This window comes from Aethina tumida, chromosome 6, assembly GCF_024364675.1.
Source record: "Aethina tumida isolate Nest 87 chromosome 6, icAetTumi1.1, whole genome shotgun sequence".
In the NCBI taxonomy this organism is placed as follows: Eukaryota; Metazoa; Arthropoda; class Insecta; order Coleoptera; family Nitidulidae; genus Aethina; species Aethina tumida.
In genome coordinates, this window is record NC_065440.1 from 15,671,189 (window position 1) to 15,691,177 (window position 19,989).

Here is a 19,989-nt window from a genome sequence, read left to right on the forward strand (position 1 = left end):
GGCGCATCTTCCCGACCTCCTAATTCACATCAAACAATTATTATCCGGTTAAGGGGCAAATGACACGGTTCAAACGGAATTAAATATTTGCGGGGTCGCCGCCGCCGCCGCTAAATTGGCCTCCTCCTCCTCCACCACCTCAATTTCCATCGTCCGCATCGGGGTTCGCACCTCTGGGAAATTCGCGTGGAAATTGGACGAAAGGCAATCATCTCGGCGCGGCCCGTTTAGAGGCCTCTCGAAAGATGTGCGGGGCTGAACGTGTAGTGGGTCCTTTCCGTCGTCGCAACCCTCTTTTGTCCGTGAATTGGGTTTCGATCGGGTTTAATCGATTAGTCTCACACACACGGTGACGTTAGAGACACTTTCTAATTGCTCTCTCGTCCTATTAACGGGGATTATGATAATGTTGGGGTATCTGTTTAATTTGTGCACCTTTAAGTTGGGAATTTTTCTAAAAACTTCTAAAAAGGTACTGAAACGATGCCTACACATTCTTCTAATTAGTCTTAGGATTCCTCAACTTTGTTATGTCACTGTAGATTATGATTAAGTTAAGGAATGTGATCAGTATGTACACTTGTAAGTTGGAAACTTCAACAGATATGAAGAGGTAGTACCGCAATGTCCACAAACTTTTCTAACAACTGTTTGGCACCCATTAAATTTGTCATATTTTGTTGAGGAATATGTTTAGTTGTGCTCTTACAAGTTGGAAACTCCAATAGATATAAAAAGGTAGTACCGCAAAACCCACACACTCTTCTATCAAGTCTTTGGTGTTCATTAATTTCGTCATATTATAGAAGATTATGATTATGTTTCGTTACAAATTGAAAACTTCAACAGATACAAAAAGATAGTACCCCAGTGCTCTTACACTCTTCTATCAACTGTTCATTTACTTCATTAACTTTGTCCTATTATCGAAGATTACGATTAGATTTAGGAATGTCTTCTCAAGTTGGGAACTTCAACAAATATGAAGAGGTAGTACCGCAATGTCCATAAACTCTTCTAACAACTGTTTAGCACCCATTAACTTTGCCCTATTGTAGAAGATTATAATTTTGTTCAGGAATATGTTTAGTAGTACTCTTACAATTTGGAAACTTCAACAGATATAAAAAGATAGTACCGCAAAACCTACACACTCTTCTAGCAACTCTTTGGTATTCCTTAATTTCGTCACATTATAGAAGATTATGATTATGTTTCGTTACAAATTGAAAACTTCAACAGATACAAAAAGGTAGTACCGCAGTGCTCTTACTCTCTTCTAGCAACTGTTCATTTACTTCATTAACTTTGTCCTATTATCGAAGATTACGATTAGATTTAGGAATGTCTTTTCAAGTTGGAAACTTCAACAGATCCAAAAGAGGTACCACCATCCAATTAATGAGATTACAACGTCCCAAACTCTTGAAAGTGCTCCTTGAGGTTCATTAACTCCGGGGTCCATTATCCGGGATTACGATTACGCCGAGGAATCCCTCAAGTCTCCCTCCTTTATATCGGAACTCCCAAAAAAAGGTACTAAGCACCGAATTAATGCGATCGCATTGACCACTCGAGTAAAAACGTCCCGCCGACTTGTGAACAATGCTCATTACGGTTTTACGACACCGTTAATCGGCTCCGATCGGCTCTCTAATCCCGTTCCAGCGGGCCCCGGCATCTCAAGTTGAGATTCTCAACGGCGTGATTCATGGCCGGGGTACCGGGGCACACTTTTCGTGGGCCGATCTCTCTTTCTCTCAGGTATAATCATTACGGGTTCTTATTTGTTTTGCGGAGGAAAAACGGTGGCGCCCTTATGACGGGCCGTCGACGGGGGGCATCAGTCGGTGGAGCGGACCGCGGGGCCTTAACAGTCTGGAATCTTTCTGACCGCGGTCGGCTCCATCTCGCATCGCTCGGATGTTTTATGGGTGCCGTGATTTGTTTTGGTGGGTTCTTCGACGTGCGGGGCCGCAACGTGTAAGGGTCATGTGCCGCACCACCTTGGTGATGTGAATTGGTGACGTATCTTGTACGACAACGTGGTAACACGCATAAATCAATTCCGGCTGATAAGGACGGTCGATATTATTAATTGCCCACCCTTTTCGGCCTTTATCTAGTCACAATAAAACCGGTACTAATTATTCAAAAATTGACAGATGGTCTCCTATAACTTCGGCGATAAGGAATTCGTTAGAAATTATCGTACGCACTAATTTATAATCCCCCATTTCGTCTGATGTTTTCGTGATCGTGTTCCACCGCTTATCAGCAAAACAAGTTATAAGGTCCCGAGTCAGAGATCATCTTGGGCCCCGATAGCGTACTTGGCAGACCATCTGGGATCAACTAATACTGTTGAAATTCGACGCTGGCTTATCAAAACGGACGAAATTAAATTGTGATAAGTTCGCGTTCGTGGAACTATCAACAACCGTTTGATTTATTGGCGGCGGAATGTTATAATTGTAAGCAGTACGACATTGTTTTTACCACGTCCGTGCTAAATTTAGATCCGTACCGCATTACTCCATTATACGTCTTTGTTGATCAACCGGGCAAAGATGACATGTTTATTTTATGGCACTGGTAAATTTACATGTGACTATGGGTACTACTTACAATGAGTTATTTAAATTGAACTCCTGTTGCCAACTCAATCCGACAACGTTAATTAATCTCTTCAGGCTCACAACAAGTTTTTATGAGTTTTTAACAGTTTATTAGATACTAGTTGTACCTTATAATTATGGAACTTTTTCACTCAATCGATTGCAGTTTAATTATCAGTGAAAAACTTGAATAATATTTAGCACTGTGGTGCTAAATCAATATCTTGACAATATGCAATAAATTTATATTTTAAATATTTTGTCAGCATTGCAATTTATTTAATTACCTTTGTAAAATATTAGAATAATATTTAGCACTAAGGTGGTAAATTAAATTTTTTTTAATACATTACAATTTAATTAAGTACCACCATCATACGAAATTAATATATTGACAATGTCTCATAATTTTAAAATATGTTTGTAACAAGAATTCCAATTTAATTACTATTTATGGAGGTAAAATAATATTTAGCACCATGGTGCTAATTCAATATATTGACAATATGTAATAAATTTATATTTTAAATATTTTTTCAGAATCAATAGCAAATTATTTAATTACCTTTGAAAAAAATTACAATAATATATAACACTAAGGTGCTAAATTAATATATTTTAATACATTACAATTTAATTAAGTACCACCATTATACGAAATTAATATATTGGCAATGTCTCATAATTTTAAAATATGTTTGTAACAACAATTCTAATTTAATTGCTATTTAAGGAAGTAAAATAATATTTAGCACCATGGTGCTAATTTAATATATTGTGAATATGTAATAAATTTATATATTAAATATTTTTCAGAATCAATAGCAATTTACTTAATTACCTTTGAAAAAAATAGAATAAAATTTAGCACTAAGGTACTAAATTAATATTTTTCTAATTCTTTACAATTTAATTAAGTTGTCTCATAATTTTAAAACATGTATATAATAACAATTCCAATTTAATTACTATTTAGGAAGGTAAAATAATATTTAACACCATGGTGCTAAGTCATTATGTAGATCATATCTTATAAATTTATATTTTAAATATATTTTCAGTTTCAATAACAATTTAGTTAACTAATTACCTTTAAAAAAATAAAATAAATAGTCTTAGCACCATGGTGCTAAATCAATATCCCGTCAACCAGCGACAGTCCATCAATCGATTAACTTTCAACTTTCCACGTCCACCAACAATGTTAATTGAACGTTACAGTTGGTCGTCTTGGGCCCCAACCCAATAATTTATGTAAAACACAGTTTCCATTCAAAATTGCTTTTTTATTTACATTCTATCATCCTGTACGTTTTTAGTGGTGTGTGTGTGTGTGTGAAGGGTCCAAATTACAGTGTTTATTTTTCGATGATTGCATAATGACGGGTTAGATAGGTGAGAAAAAGGATCAGTGGGCAATTAAGTACAGGGCCCCATAAAATACCACACGGAATTCGGGTACAGTCCGGTTAGGAACAACGTCGGATGCTGCGTCCACGGCCGGACCGTACGAAATTGTACGTAATGATTATGATTAAGACGTGCCAACGGATTAGATGTTGATTGTAATTATACGGTTGGCGCAGTTTGCTCTGGGATATGTTAATATGTTTTTTAGCTTGATAAAACAACAGTTCCTCGTTTTGTTCTTATTTTTTTTTTTGTTCTTCTTTTGGGGGGTGCATTTGGAATCAGTTCAGTTCTTTGATCTCATTACGAATTAAACGGGAACGGGGCCAAGAATTTTACAGCTTACTTACTCCGGGAGATTAAATTATTCAGTGCCCCCTAATGATAGGACAGGCCGGATTAAAAATTACACTTATTACTTTATGTGGGGGCTCATTAGTATTAAAATATCCGTGTGCCTAATTGTATGTCATTGTCTCAAAGTAATTTTAATTTTATGTCATTACGTTATAAAATCTGGCCCCGGGGTGAGGGGGTGGGGTTTAACCGGTGGGAACATGAAGACGTTTAAGGTGATGTTTGTTTTAATATTCGATTAAATATGAACCCCAAGGGGGCTTTCTCGAAATGTCACCGATAAATTGGCCCGAAAAATATTTTAAATCCTTACCGGACACGTATAATTACGGGGGAGGCGTGACCCCACGGTGCCACGGAGAGACATAAATCATGGGCGAATTTGTTGGGCAGCCACCTCAATGCAGAAAAGGTATATTTACAAAACGCATACATTAGTATCTGGGACGTAATATCTGGTTAGGACAGTCGATGACTGGGGGCTATCATTTTTAATGGTGGGTTTTGGGGCAGTGGAAGGCGCCTCTAAACAAGACGTTGAGACGTCCGAAACGAACGGGACACGAAGCCACGTCGAGATTATGCTAATCTGCGGGGCATTTCGAAAATTGTATTTGTTTTGGGACCACACAGCGCTGACGCAATCAAAAATCGCCCCTTCCACCGTCGAAATGGGACGCGAGGAAAGTCGTAATTGAAACCACATTATTTATTATAATGGGAAACGGGTAAGGAGGTTTCAGTTTAGCGTTACGTGCTAATTAATCTTTCAGCCAGATATCTATAATTAAATCGGTTTAAGGTAAATGTTGACAAAGACTGTGACCATGTGTAATTACTTGTACCACTTGTACACAGAATAGAAAGATTTGTTAATTGAAATAAGTACGAGTAAAAAAGCGTGCTTCGAAAACCTTGGATTTGAATAAATCAGTCGTGGTTCACATCTTCAATTAATACGTTTGTATTAATTAAATGCTTCAACTTTTACTTCTTTAATTAAATGTGACTGACTATTCCCATTGTGATTACGAGTTTATTAATGAAAGTGTTATATTGTTAATAAATAAATATTAATTCTCTGTTGTCTAATTAACAAGTTAACGTTGCATAATGATGATTATTTATAGAAAATCATCTTGATGGAAAAAAATATTATTGGTCTTGTTGTTATCAGTAGAAATTGTTTTTGTCCTTCATTATAATTAATTTCTTCAGCCTCCTCCTTAGGTAATTTTTGTTCAGATTGAGGCACATTTGGACTTTCTTCTTACCACCATTGGTTTTCTTCTCTATATTTTTGTCAATTTTTTATTATTGGAAGAAATTTAACCCTATTTTAAATTGGAACTTTTTGACATTTATTAATATTTGTAGATTTTTCTTCCACTTACTTCAATTCAAATCGATTTTTGAACATTGGAAGAACTTATATCCAATTTTGAAGCCAATATTGGACTTTTGAACACATCAAAGTGATAATTGTACAATTTAGTATTTGAATTCCTTTTTCTTGTCCTCCTCCTTAATCTAGGACATGAAATCTTTCCTTAAGTTGAACTATATTCATTCCTGTAACTACAACAGGCTTTCTTCTTTATAATTCGATAATGTTGCTACATTTTTCTTTCACTTATTTCAATTCAAATCGATTTTTGAACATTGGAAGAACTTATATCCAATTTTGAAGCCAATATTGGACTTTTTGAACACATCAAAGTGATAATTGTACAATTTAGTATTTGAATTCCTTTTTCTTGTCCTCCTCCTTAATCTGGGACATGAAATCTTTACTTAAGTTGAGCCTTATTCATTCCTGTAACTACAACAGGTTTTCTCCTTTATAATTCGATAATGTTGGTACATTTTTCTTTCACTTACTTCAATTCAAATCGATTTTTGAACATTGGAAGAACTTATATCCAATTTTGAAGCTAATATTGGACTTTTTGAACACATCAAAGTGACAATGGTACAATTTAGTATTAGAATTCCTTTTTCTTGTCCTCCTCCTTAATCTGGGACATGAAATCTTTGCTTAAGTTGAGCTATATTCATTCGTGTAACTACAACTGGCTTTCTTCTTTATAATTTGTTAATGTTTATACATTTTTCTTTCACTTACTTCAATTCAAATCGATTTTTGAACATTGGAAGAACTTATATCCAATTTTGAAGCTAATATTGGACTTTTTGAACACATCAAAGTGACAATGGTACAATTTAGTATTAGAATTCCTTTTTCTTGTCCTCCTCCTTAATCTGGGACATGAAATCTTTGCTTAAGTTGAGCTATATTCATTCGTGTAACTACAACTGGCTTTCTTCTTTATATTTTGTTAATGTTTATACATTTTTCTTTCACTTACTTCAATTCAAATCGATTTTTGAACATTGGAAGAACTTATATCCAATTTTGAAGCTAATATTGGACTTTTTGAACACATCAAAGTGACAATGGTACAATTTAGTATTAGAATTCCTTTTTCTTGTCCTCCTCCTTAATCTGGGACATGAAATCTTTCCTTAAGTTGAGCTATATTCATTCGTGTAACTACAACTGGCTTTCTTCTTTATAATTTGTTAATGTTTATACATTTTTCTTTCACTTACTTCAATTCAAATCGATTTTTGAACATTGGAAGAACTTATATCCAATTTTGAAGCTAATATTGGACTTTTTGAACACATCAAAGTGACAATGGTACAATTTAGTATTAGAATTCCTTTTTCTTGTCCTCCTCCTTAATCTGGGACATGAAATCTTTGCTTAAGTTGAGCTATATTCATTCGTGTAACTACAACTGGCTTTCTTCTTTATATTTTGTTAATGTTTATACATTTTTCTTTCACTTACTTCAATTCAAATCGATTTTTGAACATTGGAAGAACTTATATCCAATTTTGAAGCTAATATTGGACTTTTTGAACACATCAAAGTGACAATGGTACAATTTAGTATTAGAATTCCTTTTTCTTGTCCTCCTCCTTAATCTAGGACATGAAATCTTTGCTTAAATTGAACTAAATTCATTCCTGCAACTACAACTGGCTTCTTTCTTTATAATTTGATAATATATTTATACATTTTTCTTTCAGATTAGATTAGAAGAATTTACATCTAATTTTGAAGGAAATGTTGATTTTTTTCTATCATATAATTTGTTAAGCATTGGAAGAGGTCGTATACAATTTTGAAGACATTAAAGTGATAATGACCCAGCCGAAGTAATAATGGTACAATTACAATAATAAAAAAGTGTCCCAAAGGCCATCATTAAAAACAATAGGAGCAACCTGATTTAGCATCAGATAACCGGGCGTAGATGACTTGATTTTGTCGAAATCACAAATTATAGTGGTCGATGGCAAGCTGTAACAATCAGTGAGGTGGGTTTGTTACCAGATAGTCCACAATTACTTGTGGGTACCCACCTCTGTGTTGATATATTGGTAGTAACAACGTTGTTAAGGCCATAGCCGGGACGCTGGCTAGCTCTCATCATAGGTAATAACTGCGCTACAGCCGGCCAGATGGAAAAATGCAGATTATTAGACCACCATGGTGGAATATTCGCACTGGTCCAATACCACCTAGTGGATGTGTATGATAACTACAAAATTATAGGCTGGCTGAATGGGCCGGCAGTCGCCCAGACCGATGCCTCCACGTGCAACAAGGACCGAAAACAATGCTCCATCGATCTGACCCACACCGATGATGTGTCTGTTAATGTAAACATGTAATTATGGGTGGTTTTTTTTCTTCGGCTCAATTGTTTATTTTCTTTTACCCTCACTCCTTCTCTGTCCGGCTGAAGTCCAAACCTAACGAGCCTTCGCCCGTTGTTGGATGTGTGGTCCTCCAAACAGCTGTCTCAAAATTATGTGTTATTAGATGGGTTTTTCGGAATGGCTCGACGCAATAAATCCCTTCGATAATCACGTCTAATTCACATCGTCCTCCGCAACTCCGGTCGTACCTGGTGTACATCAGGTACAAGTGTGAGTGCGATTGCCCGATAACCTCCGGACAGTCGTACCAATTACCCGTTTGACGGGGTGAAACACGGAATCCATTCATGCTCGTGTCTCGTACGGTTTAAAAATTAGATTGGCCCCGCCGATAATGGTGGACGAGATGCCATTTCACGACGCACTCTTATCCCACAATCGGACGTACGCACGATGATGGATGCGTAAAAATATTTAATTATTGTAATTATCGCGACGATTAAGAGGTGCGTTCCGTGCGAAATTTGCAATTTAGATTCGGGGTGGCGGGAAGTTCCTTCGGGAAGATCGTTACGTTCTGATAAATGGACCCCGTGCGTTGAGTAAAAAATAAGTTTTATCGGGCTTCCTCATCGGCCGCGACGACGAATCGCCGATGTTGCCGGTTAAAGAAATTTGTTTGCGGAGTTATCGGCACCGAATAAATTGTTTTGAATTATCTACGGTGCTGTGCATATTTATGGCGGTTTATGTCAGAAATTTCAAACAATGTTTTAAAGTAAGGTAGTAAATTGTGGCCGTTAAATGTTTCCTGTCATTCTCTCGTTTGTTATTTTGCACTCAAATATTAAATGTACAAATAGATATGTGCATTTACTTTTGTTTTTTTACTGTCAACTCCGATGTTAACTATTTTTTTTATTGTCGCTTTTCTTGTTAATATATTAACATATATTGATAACAGATATTTATGAATTCTAAAATAATTTATTTAATTTTTTTTATTATTTTATTTATTAATTTACAAAATATTAAAATAAAGATTAATTAATTTAGAAGAAACAGAATATTTCATTTAAATTACTTAATTCTAAAATTTCATAAAATTAACATTATTATTTAAAAATATTTACAATAAACTTTGTACTTTAATATTTTTCTTAATAAATTTATACATTTTATAAGATTTAACTGTTTCCTCAGATGTTTTATTTATTAAATCAATATTTTATGACAGAATATTTTATTTTTATTATTCAACTCCCAAAATCCCTAAAAATTGACAGTATTATTTAAAAACAATATTGTTATATGTTTTTATTAATAAAATTAGCCATTTTTATAGAATTAAAATAAGTTCACACAGTTTTTAGCCATTAAAATCAATATTCAATGGAAGAATATTTTATTTATGTCATTCAGCTTCTAAATTTTATAAAATTGACACTATTATTTAAATAAATTATTGTAAACTAGTTATTTTGATGTTTTTATTAATAAAATTAACCATTTTTAAAAGATTAAAATAAATTCATACAGTCTTTAGCTGTTAAAATCAATACTCAATGGAAAAATATTTTATTTGTAACATTCATATTCTAAATTTTATAAAATTGACACTATTATTTAAATAAATTATTGTAAACTAGTTATTTTAATGTTTTTATTAATAAAATTAGCCATTTTTATAAGATTAAAATAAATTCACACAGTTTTTAGCCCTTAAAATCAATATTCAATGGAAGAATATTTTATTTATATTATTCAACTTTTAAATTTCATAAAATTGACACTCTTATTTAAATAAATTATTGTAAACTATTTATTTTAACGTTTTTATTAATAAAATTAGCTATTTTTATAACATTAAAATAAATTCACACAATTTTAGCAGTTAAAATCAATATTCAATGAAAGAATATTTTATTTATATTATTCATCTCCTAAATTCCAATTGACACTCTTATTTAAATAAATTATTGTAAACTAGTTATTTTAATGTTTTTATTAATAAAATTAGCCATTTTTAAAAGATTAAAATAAATTTACACAGTTTTTAGCCATTAAAATCAATATTTAATGGAAGAATATTTTATTTATATTATTCAGCTTTTAAATTTCATAAAATTGACACTCTTATTTAAATAAATTATTGTAAACTACTTATTTTAACGTTTTTATTAATAAAATTAGCCATTTTTATAAGATTAAAAGAAATTCACACAGTTTTAACAGTTAAAATCAATATTCAATGAAAGAATATTTTATTTATATTATTCAGCTCCTAAATTCCATAAAATTGACACTATTATTTAAATAAATTATTGTAAACTAGTTATTTTAATGTTTTTATTAATAAAATTAGCCATTTTTATAAGATTAAAATAAGTTCACACAGTTTTTAGCTGTTAAAATAAATATTCATTGAAAGAATGTTTTATTTATATTATCAACTAACAAAATCCATAAAATTGACACTAATATTTAAATAAATTATTGTAAATTGATTATTTCAATGTTTTTATTAATAAAATTAGCCATTATTATAAGATTAAAATAATTTCACACAGTTTTAGTTGTTAAAATCAATATTAAACAGAAAAATATTTTATTTAAATTAAATTCCATAAAATTGACACTAGTATTTAAATAATTTAATGTAAACTAATTATTTTAATGTTTTTATTAATAAAATAAGCCATTTTTATAAGATTAAAATAAGTTCAAACAGTTTTTAGCCGTTAAAATCAATATTCGATGGAAGAATATTTTATCTATACCGTTCAGCTCCAAAATTCCACAAAATTTGCACTCTTATTTAAATAAATTATTGTAACCTGTTTATTTTAATGTTTTTATTAATAAAATTAGCCATTTTTAGAGGATTAAAATAAGTTCACACAGTTTTTAGCCGTTAAAATTAATATTCAACGGAAGAATATTTTATTTATATTATTCAACTCGTAAATTCCATAAAATTGACACCATTATTTAAATAAATTATTGTAAATTAGTCAGTTTAATGTTTTTATTAATAAAATTTAATAAGTTTTTTGGCCATTAAAATAAATATTCAATGAAAGAATCTTAAACTTTTCAGCCTTTAGAATTAAATTGAATAAAACAAGTATTGATTTCAATGTTTAATTTTCTCTTTTATTAATATCTACATTTTTATTTTCTCGCATAAAATTTTAGAACAAACTTTGTGTTTGCTTTGGGTTAACATAAAACGTTCCACATTCAAATATGAGCATGTTGAACGTTTTATCATTTGCTTTTCTCGTTTCCATTCTTTGAAATTCTTCATTGAAACTTTTACTATTTATTTATTTATTTATTTATTTATCAGTGGATTTATAATTGAATGTGCGTTGGCAATAAAAATATGGAAGACCAAACACGTTATATCAAAATAGATTTTGATATTATCAACTTTTATAATTAGTCAGTCTGTAAATTTTATGGCTTAATTTAATAACGAGACTTCCCGAATGTCATTATAATTTCACCCAAAAAAAAAAAAAAAAATAAATATTTATGAAGTTATTTTTAATATATTTTAATTAGTTTTATTTATTAATTTAATTTTAAGACAATTTTGTCTGTTTACTTAATATATTTTTTATGTAATTTTTAGGCAAAACTGCAATTAATCCAGACGGCCACACCAAAAACTAATTATCTAACCGCCACCCATTTATTCCGGCCTTTATTCAATTAAAACCCGTCAAAATCATGCGGCTAATTAAACCGATCTGGCTGGCAGTAAAACAAAAAAAAAATAATATATATAGTAAATCGGACCCGGCCAAATTGGACGTGCACACACGGTGTCGAAATCGGTGGAAAAAATTAAATTAAAACAACATTTAATTAATGCAGTGTAAAAAATCAATTTGCGCGTCCGACGCCCAATTGAAAAATTGTTCACGCTCCACATTTTTGTTTTCGTTTTGTTTCTGCTTTTTCGTGTGTGTGAGGCCACGTCCGGCCTATTTTCGGAAGACGTAAATCCCCGATTATCCGGTTAATTATCCGCGGTGGTCCAATTAATCGGGACGAGGATGGTGTCGAAAAAAAAAAAAAAAAAACAAAAAATCGACGCATGAACCAATTAGATGAAATAACGAACCGGAATCCGGGTTTGCACTCTGTGTGTGCGGCGGTTTGCCGACGGCAAACGGCTTTGCCTTATTAATTTCCGTTAATGGCGAGCGCAAACAAATCCAGGGATTCGTCCGGGACGATTGTCAAGTCGCGGCCGCGGGCCTCACGGCGAGGAACAAACGAAAACAATCGGCAATTAAATGGTAGCGGGTCACGATTAAATCAAACGTCGATGGTGATTTGTTAATTGGTTGTAATTGCGGTTGTACTCTTCGGCGATCTGGCAACCGTGCACGCGTTGTCCGAGAATATCACTTTGGCTTAGCCAAAAACTCGGATTCCCTCCGGGTTCGGTTTGGCTTGAGCTGCGGTCATAAATGATCGTCTAAGTCCGTCAAATCGGGTAAATATGATTGATAGTTGACGGCGTCCAGTCCAAGTGATTGACTTCACTTAACTTCAGGTTTAATTTTCAGGTATACGCATAAAAAATAAATTGATAAATTGGTTACTTAAATGGTAAATTACTTGTTTTCTTAACCGGAACTATTTTCTAAGGCAATAGTTGTAAAAAATTGTGTCAATTTTAATCTAAAAAACTTACATCTTAAGTACTATTATTTAGAAAAAAACTGTGGTAATTATTGTGTAATTTTGTGGTTATAAATGGATGAATTGTTCTGTCAAATCAGATAATTTTGATGGATTGTTTGTGATCTCAGCAAAGTGACTTTTGTTTCGAAGAATTCAATTTTATTGTTTCTTAAGGATAAAGTGCCCTAAAATTAATTTTTAAATTATTGGCAAAAAGCTTAAAAGTTTGATAAAAAAACAAATACGAAAGTTGAGCTTTTAGACTTAATTTAGACATTTTAAATTAATATTGGTATACTTCAATTAGTAAAAGCTTAAAAGCTTAAAAATAATTTTGGTATATTATATTTTATCTATTATCATAATTTATGGTAATTTAATTCAATGTTTTTCACAGGATTTTTAATTAAAATATTTATTTTATTGTGAGTTTTATTAATTTAATTTAGTTTGAGATTCTTTAATTAAGGTAACTTTAATTTCTATTTTTATTTAGAGTACAAATTTTATTTTTTAATATTAAAAGAAGAAAAATAAATAAATACTACGAAAGTTGAACTTTTAGACTAAATTTTAAATAATATTAATTTAATTCAATTGGCAAAAGCTTGAACATCTTTCAGTATATAATATTTTATTTTTCATCATAATTTCTGTGAATTTAATTTAAAGTTTTTCTATAGAATTTTTTACTGGAATATTTATTTTATTGTGAGCTTTTCGATTAATTTATTAATTTACTTTAGTTTGAGATTCTTTAATTAGGGTAACTTTTGTTTTCTATTTTTGTTTCTAAGAGCAAATCTTTTTTTAACTTTAAAAGAATAGAAATAAATAAATACTACGAAAGTTGAGCTTTTAGACTAAATTTAGACATTTTAAATAATATTAAATTAATTCAATTGGCAAAAGCTTAAAAGCTTGAACATCTTTTAGTATATAATATTTTATTTTTCATCATAATTCATAAGTATTTCTATAGAATTTTTTTATTTGAAAAATTTATTTTATTGTGAGTTTTTCGATTAATTTATTATTTTACATTAGTTTGAGATTCTTCATTACTTTCTATTTTAATTTCTATGAATACAACTTATATTATTTTCAAAATAAAAAAGAGAAATATATAAGTTGAGATTTTACACCAAATTTAGACATTAAAAAAAAAACTAGTTTACTTCAATTGGCAAAAGCTTAAAAATATTTAGAGTATATTATATTTCATTTTTTATCACAATTTCTGTGAATTTAATTCAAAGTGTTTCTACAGAATTATTTATTGAAATATTTATTTTATTGGGAGCTTTTTGATTAATTTATTATTTTATTTTAGTTTGATGGTTCTTCATTAGAATAACTTTTGTTTTCTACTTTTATTTCTAAGAATACAACTTATATTATTTTTTAAAATTCAAAAAAAAAAAAATAAATAAATAAATACGAAAGTTGAGATTTTAGACTAAATTTGACATTTTAAAATAATATTAAGCTTCAATTGGCAAAAGCTAAAAAACTTCTTTTAATATACAATATTTTATTTTTTATCATAATTTCTGTGAATTTAACTCTAAAAATATAACTTACTTTTTATAGTTCAAAAATAAGAATTACATAAATATTAAAGTTGAGCTTTTAGACAAAATTTAAACATTTAAAAAATAAAACTAGTTTATGTCAATTGGCAAAGGCTTAAAAACTTGAAAATATTTTTGGTATATAATATTTTATTTTTTATCATATAAAAGAAAAAGATTTTTTCACTGTAACATTTATTTTATTGAGACCTTTTCCATTCATTTATTTGTTTATTCCAGTTTGAGATTTATTAATTGGAATAAATCTAAACATTTTTAACCATTTTTATTTAATTTTATTACCATGTCCTCGACAGTTTTATTTATTTTTAGCATCATAAAACTTTTTAATATGTTTATTTAACCTTTACTTGTATATTATTTTTTTTCAGACACATTTCAATTATAATTGAACTCACGTTTTTATATTTGAATTCTCAGAAATTACTTTTATTTATGTTGGTTTGTCCTAAATAAGTAAATAGATTAACTATTTATTACCTTTTTAGATTTTAATTGTTCTCGGAAACACATTTTATTTTATTTAAAGTTGGTCTATTTTAATTTATTTTATTTTATACAAGTCTAAAAAGTTTTTGATTTACATTTTTATGTTCTAAAGAAATAAATACACAAATAATTGCGTTGTTACATTTATATCATTCCTGGAAATAGAAGCACTAAAGTTCTTAAGTTGTTTTGAAACTTTCTATAACTATATTTTTTATAAATCATTAGCTTCACAACATTATACAACATTAATTAATCTATTCTTGTTTTGCCTCAAATTTAAGTTTATCTTTTGCATTTTATATTTAAATAAATGTTAGTTCTGAGAAAACGGACTACAACAAACTTTCCTTTGAGACCACAATATGAAACAAAATTGTCTTTTATGTCTTCGAAATTGAACATTTCATTCAATTAGTGTGTTCCCCTTTCAAGACTTCATCTAAGTCTTTTAACCCACCACTTTTTACATCGCTGTCTATATATTTTTTTACGGCACTAAAATTTCTGTCACAATATTGATTTAGACTCGTTATTTTTTATGATTTTTTAAGCTCATTTTAATGTTTTTTTTTTGTATCATAGTTTGGGTTACTATCTAATCAAGATCAAGTTTTTTGTTGTTGTAGTTGTAGTTGTTGTTGTGGTGATTTATGTTCTTGTTTTAAACAAGCTTTTAACATCCCAACGAGTTTGGGTCAAGTTGTCGTTGTATTAACTTAATTGAAGCTCATTTTAATATTTATCTTTCTTATTATTAATCTCTATTTATTTAATCTAGATCAAATTTTAAAGAACTACAGTATAAACTAAATCATCCCAAATAATTTGGGCAACAACTTTATCGAAGTTTTTATTTTTTATGTTCACTATCTAATTAAGGCTTTAGTTTTTTTGTTGTGTATGTACCAATTTTTTCAGCTCTCAATTTCAATCATCCCAAAGGACTTAGTCAGATTTCTTTTTTATGGCCACTATTTTATCAAGACTTTGGAGCTTTTTTTAGCTTCTCCTTTCACTTTCAATAAAAATTGGGCTATCCCAAAATATTTGGGTAGACTCATCTAGTTGTACTATCTAATTAAGGCTTTAGTTTTTTTGTTACATATTTGTTTATGTACCAATTTTAAGTAACTTTGGAGCTTTTTTAGCTCCCAATTTCAATCATCCCAAAGGTAAATTTATGGTCACTATTTTATCAAGACTTGAAGTTTTTTGTTATAATTATGTGATTTTTGAGATTTTTTAACTTTGTTCTTTAATTTTCAATAAAAACTGAGCCATCCCAAAATATTTGGGAAGCCTGATCTTGTTGGACTTGGTGACTTTCTAACCGGATTTTCGTACTTGTACATAAAAATTTTCGTTACATACCTGCCACTTTTGGTGATGACCATTTCGGTGCCCAACTTATGGAACTTTTCCCACAAATCTTTCCCTTCCAACGTAACTTTGGGATCGTCGACGACGCCGTCCTCCTCCGGCTGTATGGCCCTCAACGGCCTCACCATGGCCGGATGGTGGTTGTGCGCGGCCACCGCGGCCAGCACCACGTCCTCGGCGGTCGTGAACGGATGCCCGGACAGCGGATGGTGCGGATGCGGATGGTTGATTTTCGGTATCAACGTGCCCGGATAGCAGCCGTGCGGGTTGCCGGCCGGGAAGCCGGCCAGTCCCGACGGGAAGAAGCCGCCCGGCGACGTGGCCGCATTCGACCCCGTCGTATTGTTGTTGGCGGCGGTTAGCAACGAACTGACACTGAAATCGGTCTGGCGCGGCAGCTGCAGGAACGGGTGGTAGGCCATCGTGGTTTTCGGTTTCGTGTCCAAGCCAGTGTCTAGAACTGAATCAAATCTCATAACTGTTTGATGGGGTAAGCGGTTTCACACAACCGCTTTGCACGAACAATCATAAATCCGGGGACACGGGCTACCGGCAGTACATCCGACTCAGCTTCCGGGTTTTACTGTGTCCGTCAATTTTTAATCCGGGGTCGTCGGTATTCGTCACTAACAACGCACTCACTCAAAAATATCGGGTAGAATGGACGTGGACGCGGGTTGTCCCACTGGTTCGGTACGCGCCCGGTACGGTCGGTGTGCCGTTGGTCGTTGTGTGTGTACAGTCCCTTCACTGGTGGCGAACCGCTCTCGGCTTCACACCTCCATTCGCTGGCAGAGACGGAGTTTCACTAACCGAAGAAACTCACACTTGGCCGTGTTAATGATCCGGACACTCTGTCATTGGCCGGGCGGCGTGAGGTCGCCGGCGAGGCGGCCAATCGGGCGGCCACGTACGACTCGCCCCCACCACCGGCGCGAGGACGGCGGGCGTGACCCGGGCGCAGTCGGCCCCGGTCGAGGCGTCGCCCCGTCGCTTTTTGTCGCCGCGTTATGCCGCTGTCGCTGCCGCTGTCGTCGCTGCCTTTTTGTTTGGCGTGGCGATGATGCGTTGTCGCCTGGGCATTTTTCTTGGTCGGCGCGTCGCGCGCGTCGCCTCGCCGCTCGCAGGTGCGGGACGCCTGAAAACTGATTGCGGGGATTAAGAGGACGGTTTTTCCGGGTGCGTGGGGGTGAGATGGGGGGGCGAGAAAATTCGCGGGGATTGCACACTTTGGCGGCGGTGCGGCGTTTCCGCGTTTCACGGGGTTCTGACGGGTGGTTTTTTGGTTGTGTCGAACGTTACGGCCCGGCGGGATTATCGGGGATGCTTGGCTTTGGAGTTGTGGAACGACGGCTTTCTGTTTTCCGTCCGCCTCTGATTACAAAGTGTGTTTTGCTATATTCAATTGTAAAAATACAACATGTCGAATCAATGTTTTTTTAGTAATTCTAGAGCATTGGATTATTTTACTTGGATTTTATTTTGATATTGTTTTAAAACAATGAAAATATATTCTATCAAAAAAAAAAGTGATGATTTGTTTTATAATTTTGCTTGTTTTGTGTTTTATTACTGATTTTCTTTGTTTAATGTTGGTAAGTACAAATAGAAAAGCAATTTGGAATTTTTGTATATTCATTTTATGACTATAATTATTATCTTTAATTTAAATTATGTATTTAAAAATAAAATAAAATCCTTAAAAACTTTTTGATATTTTTATTTATATTGATAAGTGAACATAGAAGAGTAATTTAGATTTTTGCCCAAAGAAATTCTTGTATTAAAATCTAAACTTTCATTTATTATCTCCTAAATCAATAATTATTTTATTTTATGACTATAAATAGTGTCTCTAATTTTAATTATGTACTTAAAAATAAAGTAAAATTCTTAGAAACACTTTGATATTCTTATTTAATTTGCCTTTTATTAAGAAGTGGACATAGAAAATTAATTTAGATTATTTTTACTCTAAAAATTCTTACATTTAAATCTGAACTTCCTTTTATTATCTCCTAAATAATTAATTATTTAATTTTATGGGTGTAAATAGTATCTCTAATTTGAATTATGTATTTAAAAATAAATTAAATCCTTAGAAATACTATGATATTCTTATTTTATTTGCTTTTTTATTGAGAAGTAGACATAAAAAATAAGATACATTATTTTTTTTAAAAAAATCATATTAAAATCTAAACTTCCATTTATTATCTTCTAAATCAATAATTCGTTTATTTTATGACTGTAAATAGTACCTCTAATTTGAATTATGTACTTAAAAATAAAGTAAAATTCTTAGAAAAACTTTGATATTCTTATTTTATTTGCTTTTTAGTGAGAAAAAAAAGAGAAAAAAGTAACTTAGATCATTTTTTCTCTAAAATTTCTTGAATTTAAATTTGAACTTCTTTTTATTATCTCCTTAATCAATAATTTTATAATTGTAATTGATATTCTCTTTTATTTACAGTAAACATATACAAAAAATAACATAGATTATTTTTTCTCTAAAAATTTTTATATTAAAATCTTAACTTCCATTTATTATCTCTTAAATGAATAATTCTTTTATTTTATGACTGTAAATAGTGTCTCTAATTGAAATTATGCACATAAAAATAAAGTAAAATCTTTAGAAAAACTTTAAATTCTAATTTTCTAAACTTCCTTTTATTGTCTCCTAAATCATTAATTATTTTATTTTATGACTGTAAATAGTGTCTCTAATTTAAATTATGTACATAAAAATAAAGTAAAATCCTTAGAAAAACTTTGAAATTCTTATTTTATTTGCTTTTAATTGAGAAAAAAGATATAAAAGTAATTTAGTTTATTTTTTCTCTAAAAATTCTTATATTAAAATGTAAACTTCCATTTATTAATTCCTAAATCAATATTTTTTTTTATTTTATGACTGTAAATAATGTCTCTGATTTGAATTACGTATTCAAAATAAATTAAAATCTTTAGAAACACTTTGATTTCTTATTTAATTTGATTTTTATTAATAAATAGGCATAGAAAAGTAATTTAAACTATTTTTTTGTCTAACAATTCTTGTTAAAACTAATAAACTTCCAATTATTATGTCCTAAATCAATAATTCTATTATTTTATAATTGTAAAGAGACAATTTTTTAATCAATTCATTTAAAATTAATATTTTTTAAGTGTAGAATAATTAAAAATCAATTTTTGTTTAAATTTAATGAAGCTAATTTTCAATTTAACTGTTACAAACATCACAAAGACTAAATGAACACAAAACGAATAATTTTATAAACAAAATAAAACGATTAAATAAACAATTAAGCTTTAGTAAATAATAATTTTGTAAAAACTCAATTACTGATATAAAAAGTAATTCAATTTATAAAATATATATTTATTTAATAAATTATAATTGACACATTATTTACAAACTGTTTTGTAATGGGACACATATTTAGTTTTATTTTTCGAGATAAATATGTTAATTAATTAATAACATATCAGTATATAAATTATTAGAATTTAAATATTATTATTAAATGATAATTTTATGACAAAAATTGTTTTAGGAACATTTAATAAGATATTTTATTTAATAAATAAACCAGCCCAATGTTTTTTTTCTATTTACATTTACGTAGATTTTTACTAAAATAACATTATAACAATCTATTTATTTATTTGAATTGAATTAAAACATA

At 30.9% G+C, this 19,989-nt stretch overlaps 1 protein-coding gene across 3 annotated transcripts in view; it reads right to left on the minus strand.

The window, feature by feature from the left end:
• The window catches only part of LOC109605634 (optomotor-blind protein), a 54,754-nt gene extending 37,562 nt beyond the window's left edge, over positions 1-17,192 (minus strand). For 2 of the 3 annotated variants that reach the window (XM_049969184.1, XM_049969183.1), the window contains exon 1: positions 16,283-17,192. In XM_049969184.1, coding sequence (XP_049825141.1) covers positions 16,283-16,767 — 485 coding nt within the window. In that variant the 5' untranslated portion in view covers positions 16,768-17,192. The remainder of the gene's footprint in view (positions 1-16,282) is intronic. The other variant, XM_049969185.1, reaches the window with a different exon arrangement.
• Positions 17,193-19,989: the final 2,797 nt, after the last annotated feature.